The following is a 24426-nucleotide window of genomic DNA, read 5'->3' as shown; positions in this document are numbered from 1 at the left end:
TGGCATGACTGTCCTCGGTGTGCAGTCAGAACATCAATGGGAAATCCTTCTCCGGTGAGCAGCTGACAGGTGACACATACCATCGTGCTACCTTGTAGAAATCCCACAGCACAGCTTTCTCGCGGGAGGGACGTGTTTATTGATTCTTGTTCTGCCTCCATAAGCATGGAGGATTAAGAGAGAATGATAGAAAAACAAGTGTTGCACACTGTGGAATCACGTCTCATGACAACACTGACACTGAGTATTGAATCAAAATGGTCTGTAAAAAAGGGCTTTTGAAATTACAATTGATTAAAATGACTGTATGTTATTTTATTATTATTGGACATTATTGAATGTATTCTGTGCATTAGACATAACTGATTCTCTGATAAAGAAATAGGATCACTGCAAGGCAGTCAAACCACCACTTTGGATATAAAGTCTTGAAGAGGGAACTCATGGATCGTACACATTTCTTTATTGAAACTAAATATTACACTTCTGAAAACAAGGAAAAGTATCGAGACTATACACAGATGTACTAAGTGAAGACCAAATGTGACAAAAAATGAGCTAAATACTCCTAATTTATGTTAATAGGGAGATTAAAATGACAAACTGTAAAAATAATGACTGCTTGGTAAAATTTCCATCAGTATTTATGATTTAGATGCATTTCTAAAGTTTTTGCACGGAATTTCCTTCAACCGTGGAAGGCCAACAGGGCTTCTTGTGAGGCGAATCTGATGGCATTATCAGGAGAAAGTATACTACAGATATTGGAAAAAGAATCAGTGAAAAACGGTTGCCTTCTTTTTGAGAATGGTATCAGCTGGAAGAGTTTGACTTTATTCTCTTCTGCCTCGGCCGGTCTTCAGCCAGGACACAAACTCCTTGACCGCCTGGTCCTGCAGGTAGGAGCTCACATCACTGGTGTAGGTGCCGTCTGCATGGCGTCTGAATAGACTCCTTTAGAAGCAGACACATTCAGATAATAGATAATCGAGGTTTAGGAAGTTCAGAAATCACTACACTGGTTCAGATAAAAAAAAAGTCAGAAGCATCAATACAACTAGATTTACATCCATATTTATCATTCAAACATGACAAAGCTATGCTGCAGATATGAAACAATTCATTGTAAGGGTGATGAATAAGATGCACTCACCCATTCCGTTTGGAGTTTTTCAGCCATTGGACAAAGTCTTGTGCTCTTCTTGTCTCCAGGTATTTACTGTAGTCATTGGAAAACGTTCCCTCTGAGTGCCTCTTCATGTTTGGGAGCTCAATGGGTTCATTGAGCATTGAATTTTTGCTCAATAACCTAAAAGGAACACATCACGGTCACAAATGAGCAGAGCAGGACACATCGTAACTCGCCCTAAGATCCCATGGGGAGTGTCGACTTGCTGTCCTCCTCTGCATTACAGTTTTGTTTACTGGCTCAATATACTAATCAAACGGACACTACTTATATGCTCCCACTATACTTTATGCTACTCATTAAAACAGATATGACCAATATTGTGAGCCTAAATACTGAGAAGATTTAGTTTCACTATGCTATTCATTTGTACAAGAAATTTAGCATCAATAAATACAATGGTTGCTTTTTAACAGAGTCGATAAACATTGATTAAAAACATTAAAAAAAAAACAACTCCTCACATAACTTATGTTTCTCACCGTCAAATTTAACTGAAAAATGATCAATCTAATTTGATTTGCTGTTACTAAGCGAGGATAATTTTCTCTTCGTGCCAACACCAAGTGTTTCCTCTGTTAATGCAACCAAATAGGCTGCCGATGGTATTTTCTCACGACTGTTGCTCTTTTAGAAATTGACCATTCAAAAAAACGTAATGATAATGATGATAATAAAAATGATAGAATAAGCTGAGAAAGGCTCAAGTCCCCCCACGACCCTAAACTGGATAAAGCGGGTGTAGAAAATGACTGGATGGATGGAAAATGATAATAATGAAGTCTTACACCGAGTTTTGGTCTGTGTCCTGGTCAGGCACCTGCCAGCTACTTTGGATGATGATGAGGAGCAGGAGTCCAGCAAGACACTGAGCACTTTTCATTGTTTGACCCTCTAAAAAAAACAGCAGACAGACAGAGAAACAAAGACACTGTGATACTTCAATAGTCAACATTTAAAAAAAGCATATATTAATGTTAGTCTTAATATTTTTAATAATATTGTATTTTAAAGTTTAGTAAAAATTGCGAAGAAAAACATCACCTGTGCTCCTTCCTGTTGAGCGTTTGAGAGGAATTATGAGGTGCGTCGATTGATGTCTTTTTCCCTCTGGCTTCTGGAGCTGTTTCGTGGTCCCCTCCTGATTTGCTCAGTCTTATATAGCAGAGCTGAGGAGCTCTCCCAGGTGACTCCCCCATCGCAGGAACCTTAGCATATTCTCTGTTACTCTCAACCCATTACACAGCTTCCGGCTCACTCCCCTGAATGTATTTATCTTTGGTTTAAAAAAAAAAAAATGACAGCGTCGCATCTGGATAGTGAAATCTGTTACTTTCAGGGTCCAAATCAAAAGTGATGAATGACAAATGAATACTTGCCTATATGTGTTGAACTTATGCCTTCTTAGCTGGTCAAAATTATCTTTATAGTGCTTTTTTTTTCTAACATGACTTGCACTGTAAAAGTTCATTGAAAAAATTAATGAAAGATATGTGTCTGTGTCTTTATGAAGGAAAAGCTTGTTGCTTTTTATTTTAAATTACACTGAAGGCTTATATGTTTGTATCACCAATGGACACAAAAAAGAAAGAAAGAAAAGAATCTGGAATGGTTCAAAACAACGTTTATTTTTACCTTCATCAGAACATTACTAAAACACAACTGACACCACTCCACAACAAATCAGTGCAGCGTAATTCATGCCCCATAAGTTATCACACTCATGTTAAACTATTAATGCATGCTTTGGTCACATATTTTGACAGAAATTCTATAATTCAAAATATAATGCAAGCGCTCAGTAAAGTGAGCAATGCAACATGTGCAGACAATACAAATCTCTACAACTGACCTGACTTTTCACAAACTCAATAGGATAAAGAAAAAGGTAAAAAAAAATTCTGTGGTAATATTCAATAAAAATGCTGTCTCTTTTTAATATTTATTTGGGACTGAGGAGGCATTTCTGCAGGAAGTTACTCATGAGGGTGTACACATGACGGATGGCTGATCCCTTGAGACCATGGTCCTTGTCAGTGTACCACTGAAATTAACAGCAAAATAAAGTTAGACATGATCAGATTCCATGTTATGTATTTCACTTATAAGCATTTTAAATCACAGGTTTTATTTCTTGTGTAATAGTCGTTTTTCTATTTAATACCCACATTAAATCAACACCATCAAGGCAAATATTAGTCCCTCCTCCCTAAGCCAATATTTACCATTGCCTCAAAGTCAACTTGTTCATCCACCAGAGCTTTGGAGATCTGTGCGCCCTGCTGGAAATGGACATTGTCTACAGGAAAAACAGCACTTTCACTACGTGACTCAACGTCAAAGCTCAATTTTCTTTCAAGGCAAACAGAGGCCCATTTGTGCATGATTTTACCGCGTTACCTGGAACCCTGATGAAAAACAGGGTCGCCACAACTTATCGACTGACTTAAAAGTGACTGAAAGAAATGACAGAACGTACCATCTGCTGTGCCATGGACCAATAGATAGTTTACTGATTTGAAGTTCACGGCTCTGGATGTGACGGAGGAATTCTTAAAAAAAAGTTCATTCACAGTTAATATTGCGCCTTACATATCAATAATCATATATGCAGTTTATAGATTTAAAAATGGGGAATTCTTAGATCAAGGCTGAATTGTATGATATTTACTTTGTAAGAGTCTGAATTCTCTGTGGGCTTGCCCATGTAGCGCTCAGTGTACACAGCATCTGCAAATGAAAATACAATTGTGTTGTGCAGTGCAAACACATAAAGAAGTAAACATTCCTTCGTGGTGTCGAGGTCTATTCAATGTTGTGATTTTTTAGTTCAGTATGGCACTGGAGGGGGAATGATGATGATGCATATTGCTTGTGGAAAGAAACTTTGCAGTATCCTGCTGGATTTAGCGGAGATGCTGCTGCACCTTCTGCCTTATGGAAGCAGGGAATACAGAGCTATGGACGCTGATTTATCACTGTTGCTAACGAATCCGACCACTTTGTCAAATTTGGCAATGAAGCCAATGTTAGAGGGGTAAAGAGCAGGGGGCTCAGGACACAACCCTGTAGCGAGCATGTATTCACTATGATGGGTTTTGACATGCTGCTGGCCACCCTGACTGTCTGCTAACTTTCAACTTTCAGGAAGCTAAGGATGCAATTGCAGGTGCGAGTGTCAGCAATCAGCAATCTCACCTTCTCCAGTTGTTGTTGTATAATGTTACTAAAAGCAGAGCTGAAATCAACTAAAATAACCCTGGTTTAGGTATTCTTCTTCAGGTGGAGTGCAGTAAATATTGCATCATCAGCTGACAGTTTGCTTTGTGTGCAAACAGGAGGGAGTATGGGTTTGTTGGCAATATGATCTTGATGTGCTGCATGACAAAGTACTCAAAGCACTTAATTAGTATTGGAGTGAGGGCCACAGGGTGATATCTTGACAATCTGCAACACTAAATCAGTGGGTGGAGTAGTTCCTCTTTAAAAAAGTGCCAAAGCAAAATTACGGTGCTCTTAGAACAGCCTGTAGAATGAGGTTATACATAGCGGCTAATCCCTTGTGTACACTTACCATAATATTCCCACTTGGCAACTGGGGCCACAGCAATCCCACACTTAAAGAGCTTAGTCCCAGCACCCAAGGCCATTGAGGTGACATAACCCCCGTATGACTGTAGAGCAGAACAGATTATTTAGTAGATGCAAGGCAAAGGCACAGAAGAAGAGAAAACTGGTAACTTACCCAGCCCCATATTGCAATTCTATCTTTGTCGATAAAACCCATTTTAATGAACTCCCTGTAAGATAGAAATCACATTTTATCTGGGAAAAAAAAAAGAGGCATATTTGGAAAATCTGCACCTTTACTTACATTATGACACACATATTTGTAAGTGAGAAGTGTAGTGACAACATATATCACAGAAACAATTAAACATTCAGACACTTTACCTCACAGCTGTTATCTGATCTTCCACTTCAAACGTACCGAGGCGCCTGTAGATTGCATGCATTATTTCATCACCTTGGTACCCACTTCCCCTTCCATCAAAGCTGGCCACAATGATCCCCTGGGAACTGGAGAGATACGTGTCCCAGTTCAGCTTGTTGCGGTAGCTCACACTCTGACTGCAGGGGCCAGCGTACCTGCATGGGACAGCAACACCATCACATGCTACCAAAGATTTCTGTGGACCTTTTGTTGCCCTCTGAGGAGTGTTCACTTACACATCAATGAGAAGAGGATATTTTTTGGACTTCTGGAAATTCGGTGGTAACATCATTTCATACCAAAGATCTGTTGATTTGGAAAAAAAAAGTTTTGCGAAAGGAGTCAAATTGATTGAAGAATATCGTTTGTGTTTTCTTTAAAAGTTCTATGCCAATTGTTTAAAGTATGCACATACAAACATGATTCTGTGATATGTCAAAGTATTTGGAAGATAGTCATAGTCCAATGTTCAACTTGCACAAGCATGATTTGGTAACTTGAAACCTCTAGTTCACATAAGCAAAAGATTGACTCTTCAGTAATGTCACAGATACTTTCATGTCTTGTAAATATGTCTGTTAAAGACGCGAAACACTCTAAACTCTGTGTTTCAAAAAAGGAGAAAAATGAGTCGTGCTCTCTCTAATAATTGTATTCCTTTCTGTCGTGGGAAAATAAATCCACATTGTACAAAAAGAAACATTCAAAGGATGGTACGAACAACCACCTCAAGGAGGTGTTTTTGAAGTACCGAAGTAATTTCTTACCAAATCCTCCAATCTTAAAGGTACCGTGTTGCACTGTCGGCATTTGGAACTCAGAGAGAATGTTTTCCAGAAGTTTGTTGTCTTCAAGCGTGGAGAGCTCTAAAAAACATTTAAGTGAACATAATTTGATATCAAGTCAACAAGACGTTTCCATCTAACTTTTATCATTTTGTTCCATTTTTTTCATTGTGAAAGGTCATTCTTTATGTTGTACAAACCCAAAATATTATGGTAATGACGGAATTATTCATCAAGTTATTCAACTGCCTGATCAATTACTCATCATATTACAGATTTTTTTTTAAGAGTGGTTTGTTTGATCATTTATTAATAACATTTTCCTTCATAGATCAGTTTTTCATATTTGTGAAAGATTTTTGTAACATCACCAAGCACTAAAAAAAAAAAATTCGGACCAAACACTCTTTTAAAGATAAGCAGCAAATCTTTGTTCTCTGATGCAACAAAGGGGTGGGTCGATCTTCCAAAAAAAAACAAAAAAAAAAACTCCCTCCAAATATGTTTCCATAAGTAAAATGACAAACTTTGGACATATAAGAAAAAAATTATAAAAAAGAAAAAAGAAAAAGCACATAAAACATATACCTGTGCCTGAGCCCCTGTTGTCCACGAGTGTGTAGAGGGGAAAACCAGGTCCTGGTAATAAGAAAAAAAAAACACAAACAGTGGCTGAGAACGCATCAGGTTTTCTGTCGTTGATGATGACGTTCGGGGGGGAGACTGTCTAAACTCTGATTATTGCTCACAGATATTCCCCACGTGGGTGAGTTATTGCTTAAGAGAACATGTGGAAGGGTAACTGACCATAGCAGTCCATTCGGTAGAAAGAAGCGTCAAAGCTGAAGTAAGCTGAGTTGTACTGACACCTGTCCGCATACAAGTCGCAGGTGAGGCACCGGGGGGCTGATGGGCTGCTTCCAATCACAATCCTGAGGAAATAAAACGAGTAACATCTCATGTATGTTATATAAAACATTGTTCAGGGGAAACCACTTAGCTACAAATAATGTGTTTGTGAGTCATTCTGGGCTCTGAAAATAGATGAAATGCTGCAGGGGTCTGGCCATTACACAGAAGGCCGATTGACTTACTTGTAGAGATTTCTCTTTACAGGTACTCCCTTGTGCTCATTGCTCACAAAATATCTGAAGAAAAATAATTTCACACAAGTCTCACAAATATTTTTTCACCAATCTAAAAATTTAATTTCACAATTCATGGAGTTTCCCCCCAAAATATGTGGATTCATCACTCACAAAGCATCCTTTGTTAATTTGGATATATAGATAACCTCCCACTTCCCCGAGGTAATGGGTGTTGCTTTGCCCTTAAGAAAATACATTTATTCAATCACTGAACACCAAAGACATAAAGAAAGTGATGCAACAGTATATATTGTTTACAAATATGGATAAAAACACTCACATCTTTAACGTGATGAATGTGTTTGTAGCCCTGGGTATCACTCATCACTTTGTAAAAACTGAGCTTATCCTCAGCAAAGAAAAGAGGCGTTGGCATATACTGAGGAAAAAACAACATATCATCACACACAAAATAAAACTGTGGGGAATCAATGACGCAAATAACTGTATCTTTTTAGAAACTTACATGGCCAACCCAGCCTGTCTTGCTCAGTTGCTCAAATTGCTGCAGAGAGTAAAGGCATTTATTTTCAGTTAATTAGCATCTAATCACTGGATCATGAAGCCAGGGTAATCCTCAAACACCAACTAATTGGAATGCAGTGATGAGTTCCCGAGCAGACAGGTAACCAGACAAGTGTCAGCTACCTGTTTTTCTTTCCAGTTCGTTCCATCGTGGTCATACATCTGTACAACAACATGATTCTGTTTCCTTGTGAGCCACTGCACAGTGACGCGTTCGTCTGTAACCCAGGTCACTGAGCACAAAATGTGATCACTGAATAAAGGCAACAGAAAGTGACAAGGTGTTCACACGTGGCACACCACAAAGACATTGCAATTCCCTCTAATTGACAAGTTTGATTATTAAGTGATAATATATGCTAAAGAATATACAGACCCAGAGGCAATAGAAGCAGGAGGAACCACCTGTGTGCGGAGGGACGGATTTGTGGTATCAACCACAAACAGTTTCACCTTGGTAAGATTTGATCCTGCCTATACCAAAGACAAGTGTGACAATTATGATAAATAATTACATCGTATTACATTGTGAAGAAATAAATCCTTGCAAAGGCTATGTTCACAGAGAACAGCAGATACCAAGAGAACTGAAGATCAAATGGGTTAATCAAGCAAGATGCCCTGATTGATATCTTCCTTTTAAATAACTATATATTGTGATTGGAAAAGGTATATGATCCCACCTTTGGGTAAGGAACAGACACTGTCTGAGGATATTGCTCAGATCCATACCAAGAGAACTCCACTTTTTGAACTTCGGTATCATTAAATTCTGCATAAGCCATGAATTTTCCTGTTGAGGACCACCATATTGCAACATTCGACGCAAACACTTCCTCTGAAAGTGGAAGAAAAACAAAAAAAAAACTAAACATAGTAACCATACTTTATGTGAAAAATGATGCACTCATAACTTTACCTCATTCATACTAACCCTCATACACCCAGTCAGGGACACCGTTAAGAATCTCATTCTTTTTCCCATTGTGTGTCACCTGTACAGCTTCAGCACTGACATCGGACTTTAAATAAATGTTGAAGTCTGAGATGTAGGCCTGTAAAATACAATGTAAATACAGTTGATGAGATTTCACATACAATTAAAGCCCGTTCTCACATCAAAATTCACAAATCAAGTGCAACGAAATATCCACAAGAAATGATCATTCGGTCTATTTTTCAAATTCAAGGATTTAGAAGTAGCTGAAATACTGGTGAAGTATTGGTGCAGACTTACACATTTGTTTCCTGTTGGCGCAAAGGTAAAGTACTGTATGACAGGTGGAAGGCTCACTGGTGTAATGAATGTTCTACAATGAGACAACAAAAGCATTAAGAGGGATAATCATTATTTATTAGTCTGATGTTGTCCCGAAGGTGAAAAACGAGGCCACTCTAAATGCCAGTTGTTTGCCAATGTGATTAGAGAACATTAGAGGGGTGTGTGGAAATCACAAATCAAGGTGAAGTTAATTTAACAGAAGTTATGTGTTCTGAATGCAGTTAGTATCCACCTTTAACTTTAAAACTGATCAGATATATACCAAATTAAAGGTTTTTGTCTAGTAAAAGAACAAATATCGAGTGGACATATATTAAAAGAGTATTTACAGTGTGTTTTGACTGAATTTCTGATTCCTCTGTCATCTGTGTAAACAGACTTTGCTGCTAAATAATGACAGCAGAGACGCCCATACACAAACACTTTCATCTTCTGTCATTTGTTTAACCAGTGAATTACCGCACATTGAATTACAATCTGCGGCAGCAGTGCAACTTCAAGCCCTAACTACAGTTTACGTAAAGGGAGGGTAAGCCTCTGTAAAAACAAGCTTGACAGTTGCTGACAGGAGTTTTCATAGATAAAGAGTGTCCTTTTATATTTACTCATCGTGCCAGCACAGAAATGATTATCAATCCAATAATTCATTGTGCTTGTGGTTTCAGAGCTTTACAAAGTACATATAATGGTAGAAGCTTGACAGGATACATACTGTTTTATCTTGATAAACCAATGTCCAACACAAAGGATGAACAGTAAGTTAATGTAGTTCAGTAAAGTTAGTCATTTACAGTCAATATTCAATACTCTAAGGTCCTGTTGTTAATATAGGGTATTTACAGCAGTTCATTACAGTGTATGCCCTAAGCTGAGAATCCATATAGCTCATGGATTAGCATCAGGAGAAGAATTGCTGTACAGAAGGAATATTTAACGCTGATATAAGCAGCTGGTTATGTTACAACAGTGATCTGGCAAAGTTAATATAAGGAACTTTCTGACACTGGAAACACGGGAAACTGACTCAACATGCCACGCTAACACTTTTTTTTTTCTGAGAAAACAAAAGAGTTTCGTTCTGCTACGTGAAATGTTGATGTGTTTTTGGGTTCTGCTTATGTGTTTTGCTCCTCAGGACCAACAAAAGACAGAGAGTGGCCTTGCCTGTAATAATCTATGTTGCTGCCGTTGTCTCGAGATCACGAGTTGATTGTTCAGTTATATTGGGATATCAAAGCTGGTTTTTGTGTGAAGTTAATTCATCTTGATTAAATCTGCTATTTGTTTTCTAAAGCTCGCGATATTCAAAACAAGTTTTAGTTTCACAAGATAACAAGGTGATTTATTGTTCATTGTTGCTATCGTGGCATTAGGGGAGGATCTACAACACCGAGTCAGGGCATGTATATGTAATTCTGAGTTGAGTGTTAAGTCTTCCCCTCGAGCAAACACAGTGGTGTCTTTTGACATAGTTAATAGTTTCATCAGCTCTGACACGCTTTAGCCTGTAGTTACAGTTCTTCAGGTTATTTAGGTGTTCCAACTTTTTGATATGACAGCAACATACTGAGGTGTGTACAAGTAATATATAAGAAAGCAATAAAGACAGGGCTACTTACGACTTCTCCCTGTCATAGATGGAATATGAGGCTGTGTATGAATGTCTCCATTTCTGTAGGATTGAAAAAAAAAACCAACCGTTTTCACATTTTTAAGCAGGTTTTTAATGATAAGCCACTTGAAGCGTTTAACCAAATTGAACGAACAAGAATAGAAAGAACATTCACTGGGGACCTCTCACCTTTGTGTAATTGCTTTCAAAAGCAATGTATTTATAATCACCTGACAAAAAGTAATCACTGGCATCCACTTTGGCCTGAAATTGAAACACAAACATTAGGATAAAACATATCATAATATATCACACTGTGTTTGTTGTTGTAAAGAATGTCCAATTAGAGAAAGCAGATGTATTACAAAGGTTGAATTGCTCAAATACAGTGACTTCTCCGATGTTTCAGCATCGTGAAGAAAGACATTCCCATCCCTTGTTTTATGCAGATACTCCTTATCTGCGGACACAAGGGACCATAAACCACATTGCAGGAAAGTTTCTGAACACCACATGCATGACTGACTTGTTGCTCAAAAGGTTACCCAACACAACAGAGGGGGATCTGACCGACAGTGGTACCTGATATCCAGTACAAATTGTAGGATCTCTTCAATATGGTGTCATTGAAGTAATCATCAAGAGTGAAAGGCCTTTTGGTGGCTCCAGATTCTAAACAGATGCACAAGTTTTTGTTTTGTTTTAACACAACCAGAGGCAAATGACATCACAAAGCCGGCTCGAGCAGCAAATTGCCCATTCATGAGATGTTTTGCTGAAATCAAACGACCAAACTTTGCAGTGTGGTTACACACAGAAAAACTTCAACTTGAGCAGGCACATAAAGGAAGAAAAGGGAGCAACAGGCCGGACTTAGAACTTACTGCTGTACAAAACTGCTGGGATTGTTATTAACGTGATGACGACAGCCGCCCCTACCACTCCCCACATCACCTTGCTGCAGCCCTGTGAAAGGTGACGGAAGAAAGATAAAAAACAAACAAAAACACATCTGAAAACACAAGCTGTCGCTGCTGTCTGTCATTCGGGAGCCTCTTCATCTAACGAGTTACACAGACTGCCCGCAGCTTTTACATCTTTCCTTTACCTTTAGAAGACCCCCACCCCAATACTTGAGCTGATGGTAAATCGATTACTGACCATGATAATGCTGAAGTCGCCGCGGAGCTCTCAGTCTAATAATCCTTTAGAGTCGCTGGCGTGTTTGAAGCGTCTTGCAGCTGGGCGAACATACTCTCACAGCAGAACACCCGCGACAGCAACTTTCCACTAAATGCGGCAACATGAACAGTAGCTCCGTCCTACTTTACTCAGAGCTCCCTACACTTCCCGCTGCATTCCTGAGAGCAGTCCGACAGCACAGAGATGCCTCCCTGAAATCCGCTGCGCAACTTTCCAGGAGCTCACTTAACTTAGGAAGTGGCTTTTTTTTCTTTTCTTTTTTTTTTTTTTTTTTGCCGAGGGCGCAAGTCACTCACGCAGCCGACGCGAGAAAGCAGACAAACCGGCTTTTCCTCTCTGTTAATTGAACTTTTATCCCGCTCGTGGACGACTATAGAAGGTCTGTGGCTGTGCATTGAACTGAATTGAACGTTGACAATAACAATGTCGGGTAATGGACTCAGTCCATTGATTTAAAACTCAAGGATGCAGAAAACTCGAAAAAGAGTGTTTAATCGGTCAGGTGATCTATGTGAAGGTGGACACAAGGGTTAGGAAGCCTACTTTTAAAGATGGAATAGTCTCAATAGCAGCAACTCGCTGACAGATGAGTTAGACGGAGAATCAACAGCACCTGTTTGTGTGCATGCGAGTTGACAGGTGGGCTCCGAGGGGCTATCACAGGCTCACTGGCTCCCATCTCATGAGACAACACGCGTTTCAGAGGACAATATGATTTTATTATTCATTTTTACAGTTCAAGTCATCGCTGCAACAACTCACTGCAGTATCCGTTACACACATCTCTGAACACATTGGTAATTTGGCAATTGCATTGCCTTACTGTACTTTTAGGAAAAAGGAAGGAAAAATAAGTGCGGTGGACACGCAATTAAACCAGTCACCATCAATCTCACAATTTAGCAGGGAAAGGTGGAATTTCATTTAACAGTGTGAGAGGTACATGGGGTTAAAAATCACAAAAATGGCTGAGAATAAAAAAGCTACAATAGAAATCAGTGCTTTTTTGTTTAGTCGTGTTATACTGTTTCCTCCTCATCTGGGCTCTGCTCCATCAGGGCGGCATATTCAATGTAGTTGAAGGCAGGAAACCTGACGGGGAGTTCACTCCACCTGGTGCAATTGCTCAGCTTTTTTCCACTTATGTTCACCACAAAGTTTTTCACATGGAGACAGGGGCATTCAATCCCACGGTACATCATCATCGAACCCCATTGCTGCAAGAAAACATGGAAACACGCAACATAAAACATCTGGTGCACAAAGTTTCAGTTCAGGTTCATCAATAAACCAAGCAAGGCTAGTTCAGCGACTACCCTGTAGAGCTAATAAATAGCTAATTCACGCCATCTTGTGCCCTCGTGTGACTTTGAGGAGCTAAAGTCTTAACCAGTGGCGGGACCAGAACATTTTTAATACAAGGGTGGCTGGGATGAGACCATTACTCTCAGTGGGGTCGCACAGAAACTGATGTCTCAGTTATTGCTTTCCTAATTGGTTGTATTTTATGTAATTCTAAATACAACAATAAGCTGTCATCAGCAAATGCTACGTTTGGTAGTTCTGACTGGAAAAAACCTTAGGTCTGTGCTAAGACTAAAGCCGATGCATTTTACCCGTCTGTCATATACAGTCCGATCAGTTGGCAGCACATTAACGCAGAAACTAGCCTCTGCGTATGCAGCCATGTCAGTTGGAAACAGAAAAGCGAATGGGCATGTAGTGTTTTCCAAACTGTTAAAACAATTCTTTTAAGATTCACAGAAGATCTGATGTGTTACCCCGACCAAAAACAACTTTTGAGGAAGGACCAGAAACACATTTACCTGGCCACACTCTTTGCAGGCTATGGTGCCATTGGTCTCATAATCCAGAAGTCGCTCCTGCAGCGCAGTGTTTTCCCTCTGAATGAGAAGTTTGCTGTGGAAAACGCAGTCTCAACATTATCAGAGCACATACAACGACAACAACAAGCATACAGAAATAGAGTCAGTTCTGAATTGTGTTTCATACCTAAACTCTGGGGTAACATTGACTCTGTGCATATTTTCAATGATTTGGACGTCTTCGCCGGTGCAGACATGTCTGCTGCAGTTTCGACAGCTAAACTTCACAGCAGACGGCCTCTCATTCTTCATGGCTTTCTGATTCTGCTTTGTCTGTCTCACCTTTTCCTCCATTATAGCCTGAAGCTGAAACTCAGTGATCTGATGAAAGTACAACAAAATAAATAAATAAAAGAAAATCTTGCAACAACGTGGATGGAAAGAAAAAAAATGTCAACATTTACTTATGTACCTGTTTTTCATAGTCTGCTTGATTTAAGGCTTTGATTTTCTTAATGGCTTTGTCCATCATGTCCTCACGGTATTCATTGACACACTCCTTCTCAGCCACTCCAGAGTTCTTGACATCAACCACGGTGTAAGTGCTGTCCTCAGCTCTTCCTCTGCCTTGAGACTGCAAAATGTTATGGCTGTGTTAAAGACAAAGTAAACGACCACTTCCTGCCACCAGTCGCTGCCACGAGGCACTCTAAATGGACGGCGCTCGCATCTGCTCGCAGTGTTAGTGAACCTTGAAAACGTAAGTGAGTCAGAGGTCTGATGCTAAGCCAGGTGTTTGCCTGAGATTGAAAAGAAGAAGAGAATGGCCTTGTCTAATTTACTGGCCTTTACACAACTGCACACACATTTCAGAGCAGTGTTGCTCTGAAAACTGGGGACTGAAAATGTATGCTATTGTCTTTATGGATTGGCATTATATGAATACAACTTGCATGATTTAGAAACTTGAATGAATTAGCTTAATGCAAATGGGTTACATCGTGGTGGTGATAGGTATAAGAAGAGAAGCCTCGACTCTAAACGAGGCGTTTTATACAGTTCAACAACAGACTTTTACTGAGGGAGAATGGAATTCTTTGATGTTGATATTGGGCTTTGCAACTCCATCTACAGGCCAGACATACTGAGCGGAAGGGGGAGAAAAAGGAGCACAACATCACATCTTAATCAATGGACAAAGAATAATGGTCGCCACAGTTCAAGCCACTGACCTGAATCATAGCGATCTCGTTGGTCACAAGACCATATCGGATAACAAAATTGCAGGCTGGTATGTCCAAACCCTCCTCGGCCACCGTGGTAGCAATCAGCAGGTTCACTTCACCCATGAAGAATTTTTTCAACACATCCCTTTGCTCCGCCTGAGGAGGAGAATTTTCAGATGCAATTTACACATGAAGTGCTCGGGATATTAGAGACAAACGTAGGGTAGCCCGTGCAGCGTGCGCTCACAGCAGTCATGGGTTTAACGTCACTCTGGTCTCCTCCTCCAATCACATAGGAAGGTTTCACTCCAATGTCAGCAAATTTGGGGTTTTCCTGAATCCACTGACTTAGAGTGATGGCGCTGTGACGTGTTTTGGTGAAAATGATCCCTCTGGCCTCTGTCCTGCTGCTGAACTCCTGCAGGATTTTTGTTCTCAGTTTTGACAGGCTGTCGTTTTCATACTCTGGAATCTTTGCAAGCCTCTCCAGCTCTTCCTTGCTTCCTGCAGGAGATAGAGTTCAAAGAACCGAGGGAGATCTTCACATTAGCAAGATCACAACTGCAGCCATACCCAGCTTAGCGAAGTTTAGAAAAAGGACTGGAAAATGGGGTGAAAGGGATCATTAAAATCCAGCTACCTACAATTCCAGAGCACACTATTGTAAATAATGCTTTAAAACTCACTATGTCTGGTTGAAAGAGGTTACTACAGTACCTTGTTTTTTTATGTCAAGCTAAAACTGTAGACTTCAACAGGACCAAGCTTATTTTCCCTTTTGATTTGTTTCAAATTTAATTTTAAACTATTTTATTACACTAATAATAGGGAGATTTTGGGAGCTGGATTTTGTTCCCCCACTTTTCCCGCCTTTATGCTCTTAGCATAAAGAGAAAGCATTCATCTTTACATTTCATATTTGGAAGAAAAGCTAATAATGGTATTTACAAAAATGTCTAGTCTATTGCCCTAGAATAATAAAAGACAAATCCCAAGAATGACAATACCTTTAAACAACTTGAAGAGGAATCTCTCAGTTTCTGTTATTTGTATCTTCTCCTCATCGTCAGGGGCAGTTTTTTTCTTCATTTGCTCCTCGTGGTATTTGTTCAGGTAACTGAGAGCATCCCGCATGCGGATGGTGTTGCTAAGAACCAGGCCCTCGTTGTACCTGCGAAGGTAATCTGCACAAACTCGCACGGCCTGATCTTCCTCTTTAGCAGCTAATGAATGGAGACAAACTCTTTTTTTTTAGTCCCAAGGGTTAGTGCGTCTTAGATGGTTAATGAAAAAAAAAAAAAAAAAAAAACCCACAAAACTGAGAGGGTAGTATTTTGTAAAAAAAAAAAATGAAACAAAATAACTCTTCTTATCATTCTATAAGACAACAAATATATTGGGGAAAAAAAAACTCTTCGAAAGAGCTTTTCTCAGCATCTTACACCCCTCATCCAGCCCTTCTACTTTTCCACCTTTAATCTAAAATGCCCCTGAAACGCTTTGATAATTAATATCACTGAAGTTGAGCAGAAAAATCTGTGCTCACCCTGTCGCTCTTTCTGAACGGCCCACTGTTCGTAATTCTGAGAGCCCAGGTCACAGGTGGGGCTCAGCTTGGCGTGATCCTGAATGGTGTTCATGATTCTCTTGATTACTTGACCAAAGGGATCCTGAAAAGGATATTTAGTTGTTCACACAACACTGTATCAAAAACATGTAGACATCTCAACTTAATATGGATTTGGAGTCAAGTCGATTAACTAACAGTAACAGTGTAATAACATTTTCCTTTGAAACATATGTACCTGTTTTCTATCTTCCACAGTCAGAATTGTTTTCTTTATGGCCTTTTTGAAATCCCCAAGGCTCATGATTTTGGAAGCATCCAAGTTTGCGCAAATCTACAAAAGAAATCCACACGTTTGAGCTGTTAAAAGTAAGGCGGACTATCACAGTATTACCCACTTTCTGAAAACCCACCACAGAGTTGAAACCATATGGCTGTTATTTGATATGTCAATAAAAGACTTTCCAGGCCATAGCCTCTGACATATTAGATTCCATTAGCTAATATTTTCCGACATAGGCTAAGATGTCCTGACATTTGTGCCTATACGAGTGTGGACAACGCTTCAGAACGGTATTTACACGCAGTATGTGCTCCTCTGCTTTCTGCATTTTTGTGGCTTTTCCAACCCCTGGCGAGGCAGTCAGGCCCAGGATCTGAGGGAGGGGCACGGTCTTCTTCTGCTCCTTCTTGAGCCTTCTGTTCTTGTGCTTCTGCTTCAGGTATCGCATCATTATGTGATTGTAGACTCCTCCTTTCTGAGTGTGGTGACACTCATCTATGACGATCAGTGACAGATCTGAAAGAGCAGATAACACACAAAAATGAGCATGCGATAAAAATTCACATCATGGATGCTGGGTGGCCATAGGAAGGATAAATACTGCAGAGCAGCCTTCGGTGATTCTTTGGTATGATTGTTGCTTGCTTTTGATAAAATGATAACATCTATCTCATCTCGTTTCTTTCACGACTCAGAAAGGCTACACATTTCTTAACAAAGAGCTGCCATTTTTATCTTGTTTGCTCGTGTTTTTTTAAATAAAACAAGGTGATTTCCCTCACAGATTACAGCAGTGAGACAGATCCTCCCACACCAACCAGCACTTTTGTAGGAACATTTGACACAGCACTTTAAACCACACAATAACATCTATCGGACAGCCCGTCTGCGACAAAACTAACTCCGGATGACTTGCATTTGTGGAAGCACGGTGAATCACAATTAATAAAGTTTAACCGGTGTGATTCAAATTCATCCCTGGGGAGAAGGAGAATGTCGAGTGGCAGCTTGATGGATTGCTGATGATAGAAGCTCTCATGTGAATTTGATCAGCCACACACTGATGGCTTGAACAGACGTGTGGCCTGGAAACCAGGAGAGAGAGCGAGAGAGAGAGAGAAAAAAAAAAAAAAGTACATGCTTTCAGGCGTTTCGACAAACAGCATATGTTCCTCCGAGGTGGCTATTCCACCTTGGGCTGGTGAATGCCAACAGGAGTGAACAGCAGAGTCGGAAGACTTTGACAAGATCCGTGTCGGGGGAAATGCTGCTCTGAGTCCTCTGGGTGGCTTTTCTATTCCAGAATGTGTCAATGTCTGCAGTTAGGTCCAGGACAGATTTTATTTAAAGGTTCGAAAAAAAGAAAGAAAGAAAGAAAGAAAAAAAAAAAACCTCGAAAGATCTGGACTGAATGACGAAGATGATATGAAATATCAATGTGGATAACATAAAATGACATAAATTTGAAACAGTATGAGCTATATGTTGTTTTTAAGTGGGTTAAAAATAATATGTCCCTCCAATATCCACAAGAATATATTAGGAGTGTTTCAATGTTGGAATTTGCTCTGGTGAACTGGGTGGAGTAAGTTGAAGGTTATTGCATTCCAGTGAAACTTGGTCTAAATGTGAATGCTTTATGGAAAAAAAAAACAAAAAAACAACTTCCACCTCAGAGCGAATTTTGATCCTTTTTTTTTTTCCTTTGGAGATTCCAGTTGTGCCAACTGGAATTTGTTCACTGGGTAGTGTGGGAGACTGATCCTACTGCAGGAAAAGAAAACTGTGAACCTGATGAATTTTTTTTCAGAAAATGACGTGAAATCATACCGCTCAAGTGCACCCCTTCGTCCTCTCCATCGTTAGCCCTTTCCAAGTAGTTTTCCAGGATCTGGGCCGTGCAAATGATGATGTCATTTCTCTGCACAATCTTGGCAAAGGAGATCTTTAGTTGCGAGTCTCCGCTGACTTTCTCCACTTTATTTGTGTGCCTCAGAAAGGGTAAGAACTCTTTGGTGTAATGCTGCTCAACGAGAGGAATCTGCAGGGCACAAGAGCACGAAACACTTTCATGATTTTTTTAAAACTGGCAGAAAAAGAGGCTGCGCTGTTTCTATTTCTACACAGCTCCCGATGATTTAAAGGCTTGTTTGTTTTGGCACTATGTTGACGCCCACCACAGCTAAATATCGTCAGGATATATGTCGTCTTTATTCACTTTTGCTGAAGGCAGGGAGCGTAAAATTAGTTGTGTAATGGTGGACAGGATGTCTTGCTCACTGTTTACAAAGGCATAGACACCCTTTTCTGCCCAGACACAACTAACCATGTTATTGTTCTGTTCTTTTCGGGGATGGAAAAGTGCCCCTCTGTTGTGGCTTTCAGTCACATAGGATCTCTACTTCACACGCTCTTTAGAAAAAACAAGCGCATAGTTTTAAAGCTGCAAAACCAAACAGAGTTTTCTCTTCCAGTTTGAAGTGAATCCGACTTATCCAAGAAGCAAGGAGTGCAAGAAAATATCTGAAATGTATGACAGGGAACTTTGTGGTTGGGCTGACCCACATGTGCAAATTAACTGGGTGTTTTCCTTGGAACTGAAATGGACAAGAGAGGGTTAGCATAATAGTAAAAAGCCCTTAAGTCAGATACACGAGACTCATATTGTCGTACCTTATTCACCAGGACAACCACCTTTCCTGGTTTTCCCTCCGCCTTCCTGCTGTCCAGGTGTTTCTCTGTAATATATACAGCGACTCTGGTTTTACCACTTCCTGTTGGGAGGCATATGATGATGTTTTGCCCCTCCAAGGCAGGTCTGGCGACTTCCATCTGATAATCCCAAAGAACAATTTCATTTTCTTCTGGGCCTCTGGCCGGTGCCGCTGCTAGGTCACTTCCATCTGCAACACAGAGCAGCGATTCAGATTAAACTTCTGTCTGTGTCAGCAAGCCACAATTACACACTCTTCCAGCAAGAAGACTGTTTGACATAGTTTGTGGTTTTGATATAATAGCGAAATGTCTTCCTGAGGCTGCTGTTAAAAGGGGCAAAAATGAAATGTATAATGGTATACAGGATCACTTTTTCTTCGTCAGGCTGCTGATTTCAATCCACAGAAACACTGAAATATGTCTTCACTGCACTGCATATCAAGCTACCGAAAGGTCTCTTTCGAGCCATATTTGCTTTGCAGAAATAATACTTAAACAATGGACTGAAAGGGGGCCAGTATATGTACCAGATATCATTGTTCAAATCCAAAGAGGTAAATAGTCTAAATCTAAAACTGAAAGTCAAAAAACATTGGCAAAGACACACTAACAGCAGGAGCCGCGTCCTCCTTTGGAAGCTTACTTCTGCATGCGTTTACACATGATTCAGTGTGTCATTGCATGTCACTTCAGTAATTTTTTCCTTGTGTCTTCTAAGTAGTGGAACATCGTCTCTTTTTCCTCTTTGGAAGCAGACTTCATGTGATCTACTTTAGTCAGTTCTGAAGTTGCTGGCAGGCTGTGACTCATCCACTCTGTCTAGGAGGCTCAGGGATAATTCATGACTAAGGCACAACGCAAAATGCATGTGTACCCCCCTCCCTGTGACCCTCTCCTTTCCTAGTTCCACATTTCCCTTCAGTTACGAGTTCAAAACCTCAGGCGTTTTTTTTTTTTCTATGCAGACAGCTTTTAATTTTCCTCAAAGTTGATATGCCAGAGGTGAAACTGCTGTTTAAAGCAACTGCATGTAAGTAAACACAAGCCTGTACTGATGGAGGGATAGAGCTTGAACAATAATAAGAAAATTGGTCTGTGAGGCCCCATCAGCTTTTTCCAGACACTAGAATAAATGGGGCGGCAAACAGTCAGTGTTTTTTTTAATAGTTCTCCAATAAGAACTGAAGTCGGTTCATTTTAGAGGACACGCAGATCCTTCTACACACGCCTCACCTCGCGGCTGGTGGAGCAACTGCGCATAGAGAAGTTTGTTATCGAGCTACGACAGAGACGTGAGTTTTGCACCAAAGCCGGTAAAACAATATTTGAACGGGTGGCAACTTTTTTGAATAAGCGCATTCAAATGTGGGAATCTGTGCGAATCCTTTGACAAAATTGTTCAATGATTTCATTATCCAGTCAGGAGCGGACACGTCTGATTAAAAAGCCATTACGCTTGTGGCGAAGAAGGCCTGACCCCTGGCTCTGTGGGTGGATATTCAAGCTGCACTTGAGCAGATTTGTTTGGCCAACATGCACACATTTGAGTTCATCTAAACAAAACATTTTTACACATTCTAACATCAGAATATGTTTAAACAAAATGTTTTCATTCTATCAAATATTCTGATATGCAGTCACAAAACCTACATCCATGGTTTAGGGCTTTAATACCTCTGAGATTCATTATATATATATAAAAACCTACAAAACCCTTCCAGCGCTTCCTCATTTCGGATAGTTATTTGTTCCACCCCATTAGGTGACTAGAATATCCTTTTGTAAACTTCTCTTTTCTGTAATTAAATGCACTTTACAATGAGCAAAATGCAATCGGAGGCGATAACGATGGAGTAGCTTTTGAAATAATCAAATTGTGTTATATGCGATGGATTTTCCTGCGTGTGTTAAGGTTATCTGGGGTTCAGCTTAGGCATTAGGGCTCACATTGGGGTAATTAGGGGTAATTCTGGGCCCTTTAATGTTTGGGTAAATGGTTGCTTGCTAAAGCGACGAGGAGTGTGCTCAGTATGACACTAAAAGAAAAATCAACTATGATGAGGAAATGAACGTGTATAAGTGACGGAGAGAGTAAATCTTTGGACAAACAGACATTTGCCTTGCAAGGACACAGGAGGCTGGTCGGATCTCAGCATAAGTGAAATGACAGACGCATGAGTAAGATCCCCGCCGCTGCACTACAGCCAATACAGAGTGTTCCTCTGAAAACTGATATCTCAAATCAGTTCCTGAGTGTTATGGCTTTGACCAAAATTTCCACAACAGTATAAGTCCAGAGATGCGGAGGAAGCCAGCGCCTCACAGCTACCTGAGTGAAAATACTCCACTGCAATTTGCTAATATGGAGTCAGCATATGGTTTTCATTTGAGGCCCCACATTGTTCAGTCACTGGTTCTTTATGGTTCACACATGGAAATTATTCATTGGTGAGGAGCAGCCAGGATGGAAAAAATGTTCCACCTAGTCTAATTCTGCCTTTAGGATACAAAGGGGGTAACTACAGATCTAACAAACATTTGTGTTTTTGCGGCATGAGCTTTCTTGGTTTTTGCAGGCGCTCCACTGTGGCAGAACCCAAACGCCCTACTTAAATTACTAACAGACGTTAAATGATGACATCAGCAGGGTGAGTGAGGGTGAATGAGTCCCACCTGGCTGTGAGGGTCCCATGCTGTGTGGCGGGTCAGCACTTGCATACAGATCTGAAAAGATATCAAATTCTTTATAAAAACATACACACGAAAGGCAAACTTTATCGCCTTGCTCACAGTGGAGGGAGACGCTAAAAGCGTCCGCTCATCTATACGATTAAAAGAACAAGAACCTCTAAGAATGCAAAACCACAAACGTCTAGTTCTACTCTTTCTACTTTCAGTACAGAAACAACTATCCACAAAACTCAACAAAAAACACAGATGTTGTTGCATTTCCCTCATTGTTGTTATTTCGTGAAACATCTTTGTGTTTTCCGGGAGGTGGGTGCTCTGAAATGTCACCTTTCCGCTTTCACCTGTGTGTTTTGTAGTGTTTTGTGAATTGTCCTGTACATTTAACGCCCAGGACACACCCACTGAAAACCAAATTTGACAGTTTTCCAGTGTCCATGTTTCTGACCCAGTTAGAACAATGAGCATCAAATTAGGGACCTGCGGATTCATCTTGAGGCTCCTCTGTTACACTGAGCACAACAGGCTCTGAGCCTTCAGCAGCCGCCGGAGTCTCCTCCGCTGTGGCTTCACTTCCTGTTGGTTCACCTTTGGGTGAAGGCTGTTTCCCATCTGATTACATGAGGAAATAAAGAAAAAGAAAAAACGACAAGAATCATGAACTACAATAAACTGATAAGACAAGGTCTTAAGAGTGTATTAAAGACTATTATCTATAATGGCTATTAATAATAATGACTTCTAATGAGGCTGGATTAAAGTTACTGTGAGCCAGCTTTTATCACTGATGTGCAATGGCTTTCTTTGCACAACCCGTCTCAACCACACCGACACATCTCTGGTTTTTACTGTAATGGGTGTGTCTGTTTCGATTGAGGCAGAAACCGCACACCCACCCTGCTTCTTGTCAGGTGATCCTCCAGTCAGCTCGTATAGGGATTTGTGCTCAGTGCGTCGCAGAATATCCAGGAACTGCGAAAACCATCCTGGCCGACGCCTCACAATCCTGCCCAGCAGTTCAGCAGCGCCGCTTCTGTTTCCTTTGTTTCTTGTTTCGGCTAAAATCTAAAAATAAATAAATAAATAAATAAATAAAAAGTCAACACGTTAACTGGAGTCGATCTGGCAGACAATCGGAGGTGGGTCTCTCTCTCTCTCGTCGCCTCAAATGCGTTCAGACTGTAGATGCATCTAGTCTGCCATCTTGTGGCGCCAGTGTCCCTGCACTGACATTTGGATTTGTTTATTAAAAAGTTGAATATGAAAGGTTACACTGCGTGAAGTTATCAGAAACAACACCCGTTTCCTTATCAAGCAATCGCGTGACACGTTTAAGCGCATTCTGCACCTCCCTGAGGCTTTTAGCCTACTTTTACTTTGCTCCTCCACAACATGAACAGAAGTGACCACCAGTAGATCTGACAGCCCACCCTCGCAGCTTTGTGCAGCTTGACACATCTTGAGCTACTTACTTGCTCCTTCTCCTCATTGGTGAGGAGCTCCTGAGAGAAACAGTGGTTACACACTTCTTCTGTCTTCATGTCCTCAAGTTTGGGGGCCAATAACTGGATAAGCCGGACACAGTAGTCATTCTCGGCTTCGTCTTTTGGGTCCGGGGGGTTTGAGTCCAAATAGTCCGCTGCTAGTTCACTGCCTCCCCGTGACAAGGCATCCACGAAGGCCCTGAACCAGCCTTCGGTGTGCGGCTGCTCAACGACTGCGCTGATAAGGACATTCGCAGCCAAAGCGTTGCCGTCGGTTCTCGCCTTTTGTCTGATCTGCTCCCTTCGTGTGGGTTCGATAAAAAATAAATGGTTGACAACCTGCTCCACCGCGATAATCTCCTGCAGCCGCGGCCGTAAGTCCTCAATGAGCCGCTTGCGTATGTCATCGGTACTGGCTGCCATTGGGACATCGAACTGCTGATAAAAGCAAACAGTGACTGTGACTGTTGGACTGGAGTTAAAAACCAACCTCAGTCAAAATGATGATTCACTGCCGTCCGGGAAGTCCCTGTACAGGAAAGTGAAACTCTTTCTCATTCGTTTCTCCCTAAACGAACCATGACTTACGGTGGCCACTAGATGTCACCAGCTGCCTGCTGCACTTCCATTATCTGTTTTTAAGAACACTTGCTTGATAATACATATAAACTAAGATTAGAGTTTTGTATACAGTAATCATATAGATGATAATATAGAGTAATATTATAGAGACCATTTGTACCATTTGTTTATTTCAACACAGTCCTTCTATTTTATATGTAAAAGTGGCACTTTCATTGTCTAAATAATTCCCAGACTGCATTTTAACAGACACTTACATGCCTGGAGTCCACTTTTTAATACCCAGCATGTTTCACTAACTTATTTATGACTTTGTT

The 24426-nt window shown here is 40.5% G+C and overlaps 3 protein-coding genes across 3 annotated transcripts; all 3 read right to left on the bottom strand.

Moving 5' to 3' along the window:
* Positions 1 to 736: 736 nt before the first annotated feature.
* On the bottom strand, positions 737 to 2072 carry gcgb (glucagon b). The gene is made up of 3 exons (XM_075479735.1): positions 1978 to 2072; positions 1154 to 1309; positions 737 to 954 (listed from the first exon to the last, which is right to left on the bottom strand). Exons 1-3 carry the CDS (start codon positions 2070 to 2072, stop codon positions 834 to 836), a joined length of 372 nt encoding a protein of 123 aa, XP_075335850.1. The 3' UTR covers positions 737 to 833.
* Positions 2073 to 2797: 725 nt separating this feature from the next.
* fap (fibroblast activation protein, alpha) lies at positions 2798 to 11974 on the bottom strand. Its single transcript, XM_075479733.1, has 26 exons — positions 11697 to 11974; positions 11420 to 11501; positions 11118 to 11207; positions 10901 to 10995; positions 10725 to 10799; positions 10543 to 10595; positions 8879 to 8951; positions 8576 to 8696; positions 8325 to 8479; positions 8018 to 8115; positions 7765 to 7894; positions 7583 to 7621; positions 7397 to 7495; positions 7228 to 7298; positions 7063 to 7116; positions 6776 to 6900; positions 6557 to 6607; positions 5951 to 6049; positions 5420 to 5489; positions 5144 to 5338; positions 4935 to 4989; positions 4764 to 4863; positions 3861 to 3919; positions 3669 to 3741; positions 3415 to 3488; positions 2798 to 3233 (listed from the first exon to the last, which is right to left on the bottom strand). The coding sequence occupies exons 1-26, from the start codon at positions 11697 to 11699 to the stop codon at positions 3132 to 3134; spliced, it is 2241 nt and encodes a 746-aa protein (XP_075335848.1). The 5' UTR covers positions 11700 to 11974; the 3' UTR covers positions 2798 to 3131.
* Positions 11975 to 12598: 624 nt separating this feature from the next.
* On the bottom strand, positions 12599 to 23983 carry ifih1 (interferon induced with helicase C domain 1). Its single transcript, XM_075479727.1, has 16 exons — positions 23516 to 23983; positions 22940 to 23108; positions 22524 to 22655; positions 22029 to 22079; positions 19314 to 19543; positions 18471 to 18681; positions 16939 to 17156; positions 16596 to 16691; positions 16337 to 16460; positions 15798 to 16013; positions 15038 to 15294; positions 14797 to 14946; positions 14037 to 14198; positions 13752 to 13945; positions 13565 to 13658; positions 12599 to 12955 (listed from the first exon to the last, which is right to left on the bottom strand). Exons 1-16 carry the CDS (start codon positions 23948 to 23950, stop codon positions 12758 to 12760), a joined length of 2937 nt encoding a protein of 978 aa, XP_075335842.1. The 5' UTR covers positions 23951 to 23983; the 3' UTR covers positions 12599 to 12757.
* Positions 23984 to 24426: the final 443 nt, after the last annotated feature.

Source organism: Odontesthes bonariensis, chromosome 12 (assembly GCF_027942865.1).
Source record: "Odontesthes bonariensis isolate fOdoBon6 chromosome 12, fOdoBon6.hap1, whole genome shotgun sequence".
In the NCBI taxonomy this organism is placed as follows: Eukaryota; Metazoa; Chordata; class Actinopteri; order Atheriniformes; family Atherinopsidae; genus Odontesthes; species Odontesthes bonariensis.
This window is presented reverse-complemented; position numbering and strand designations above follow the sequence as displayed.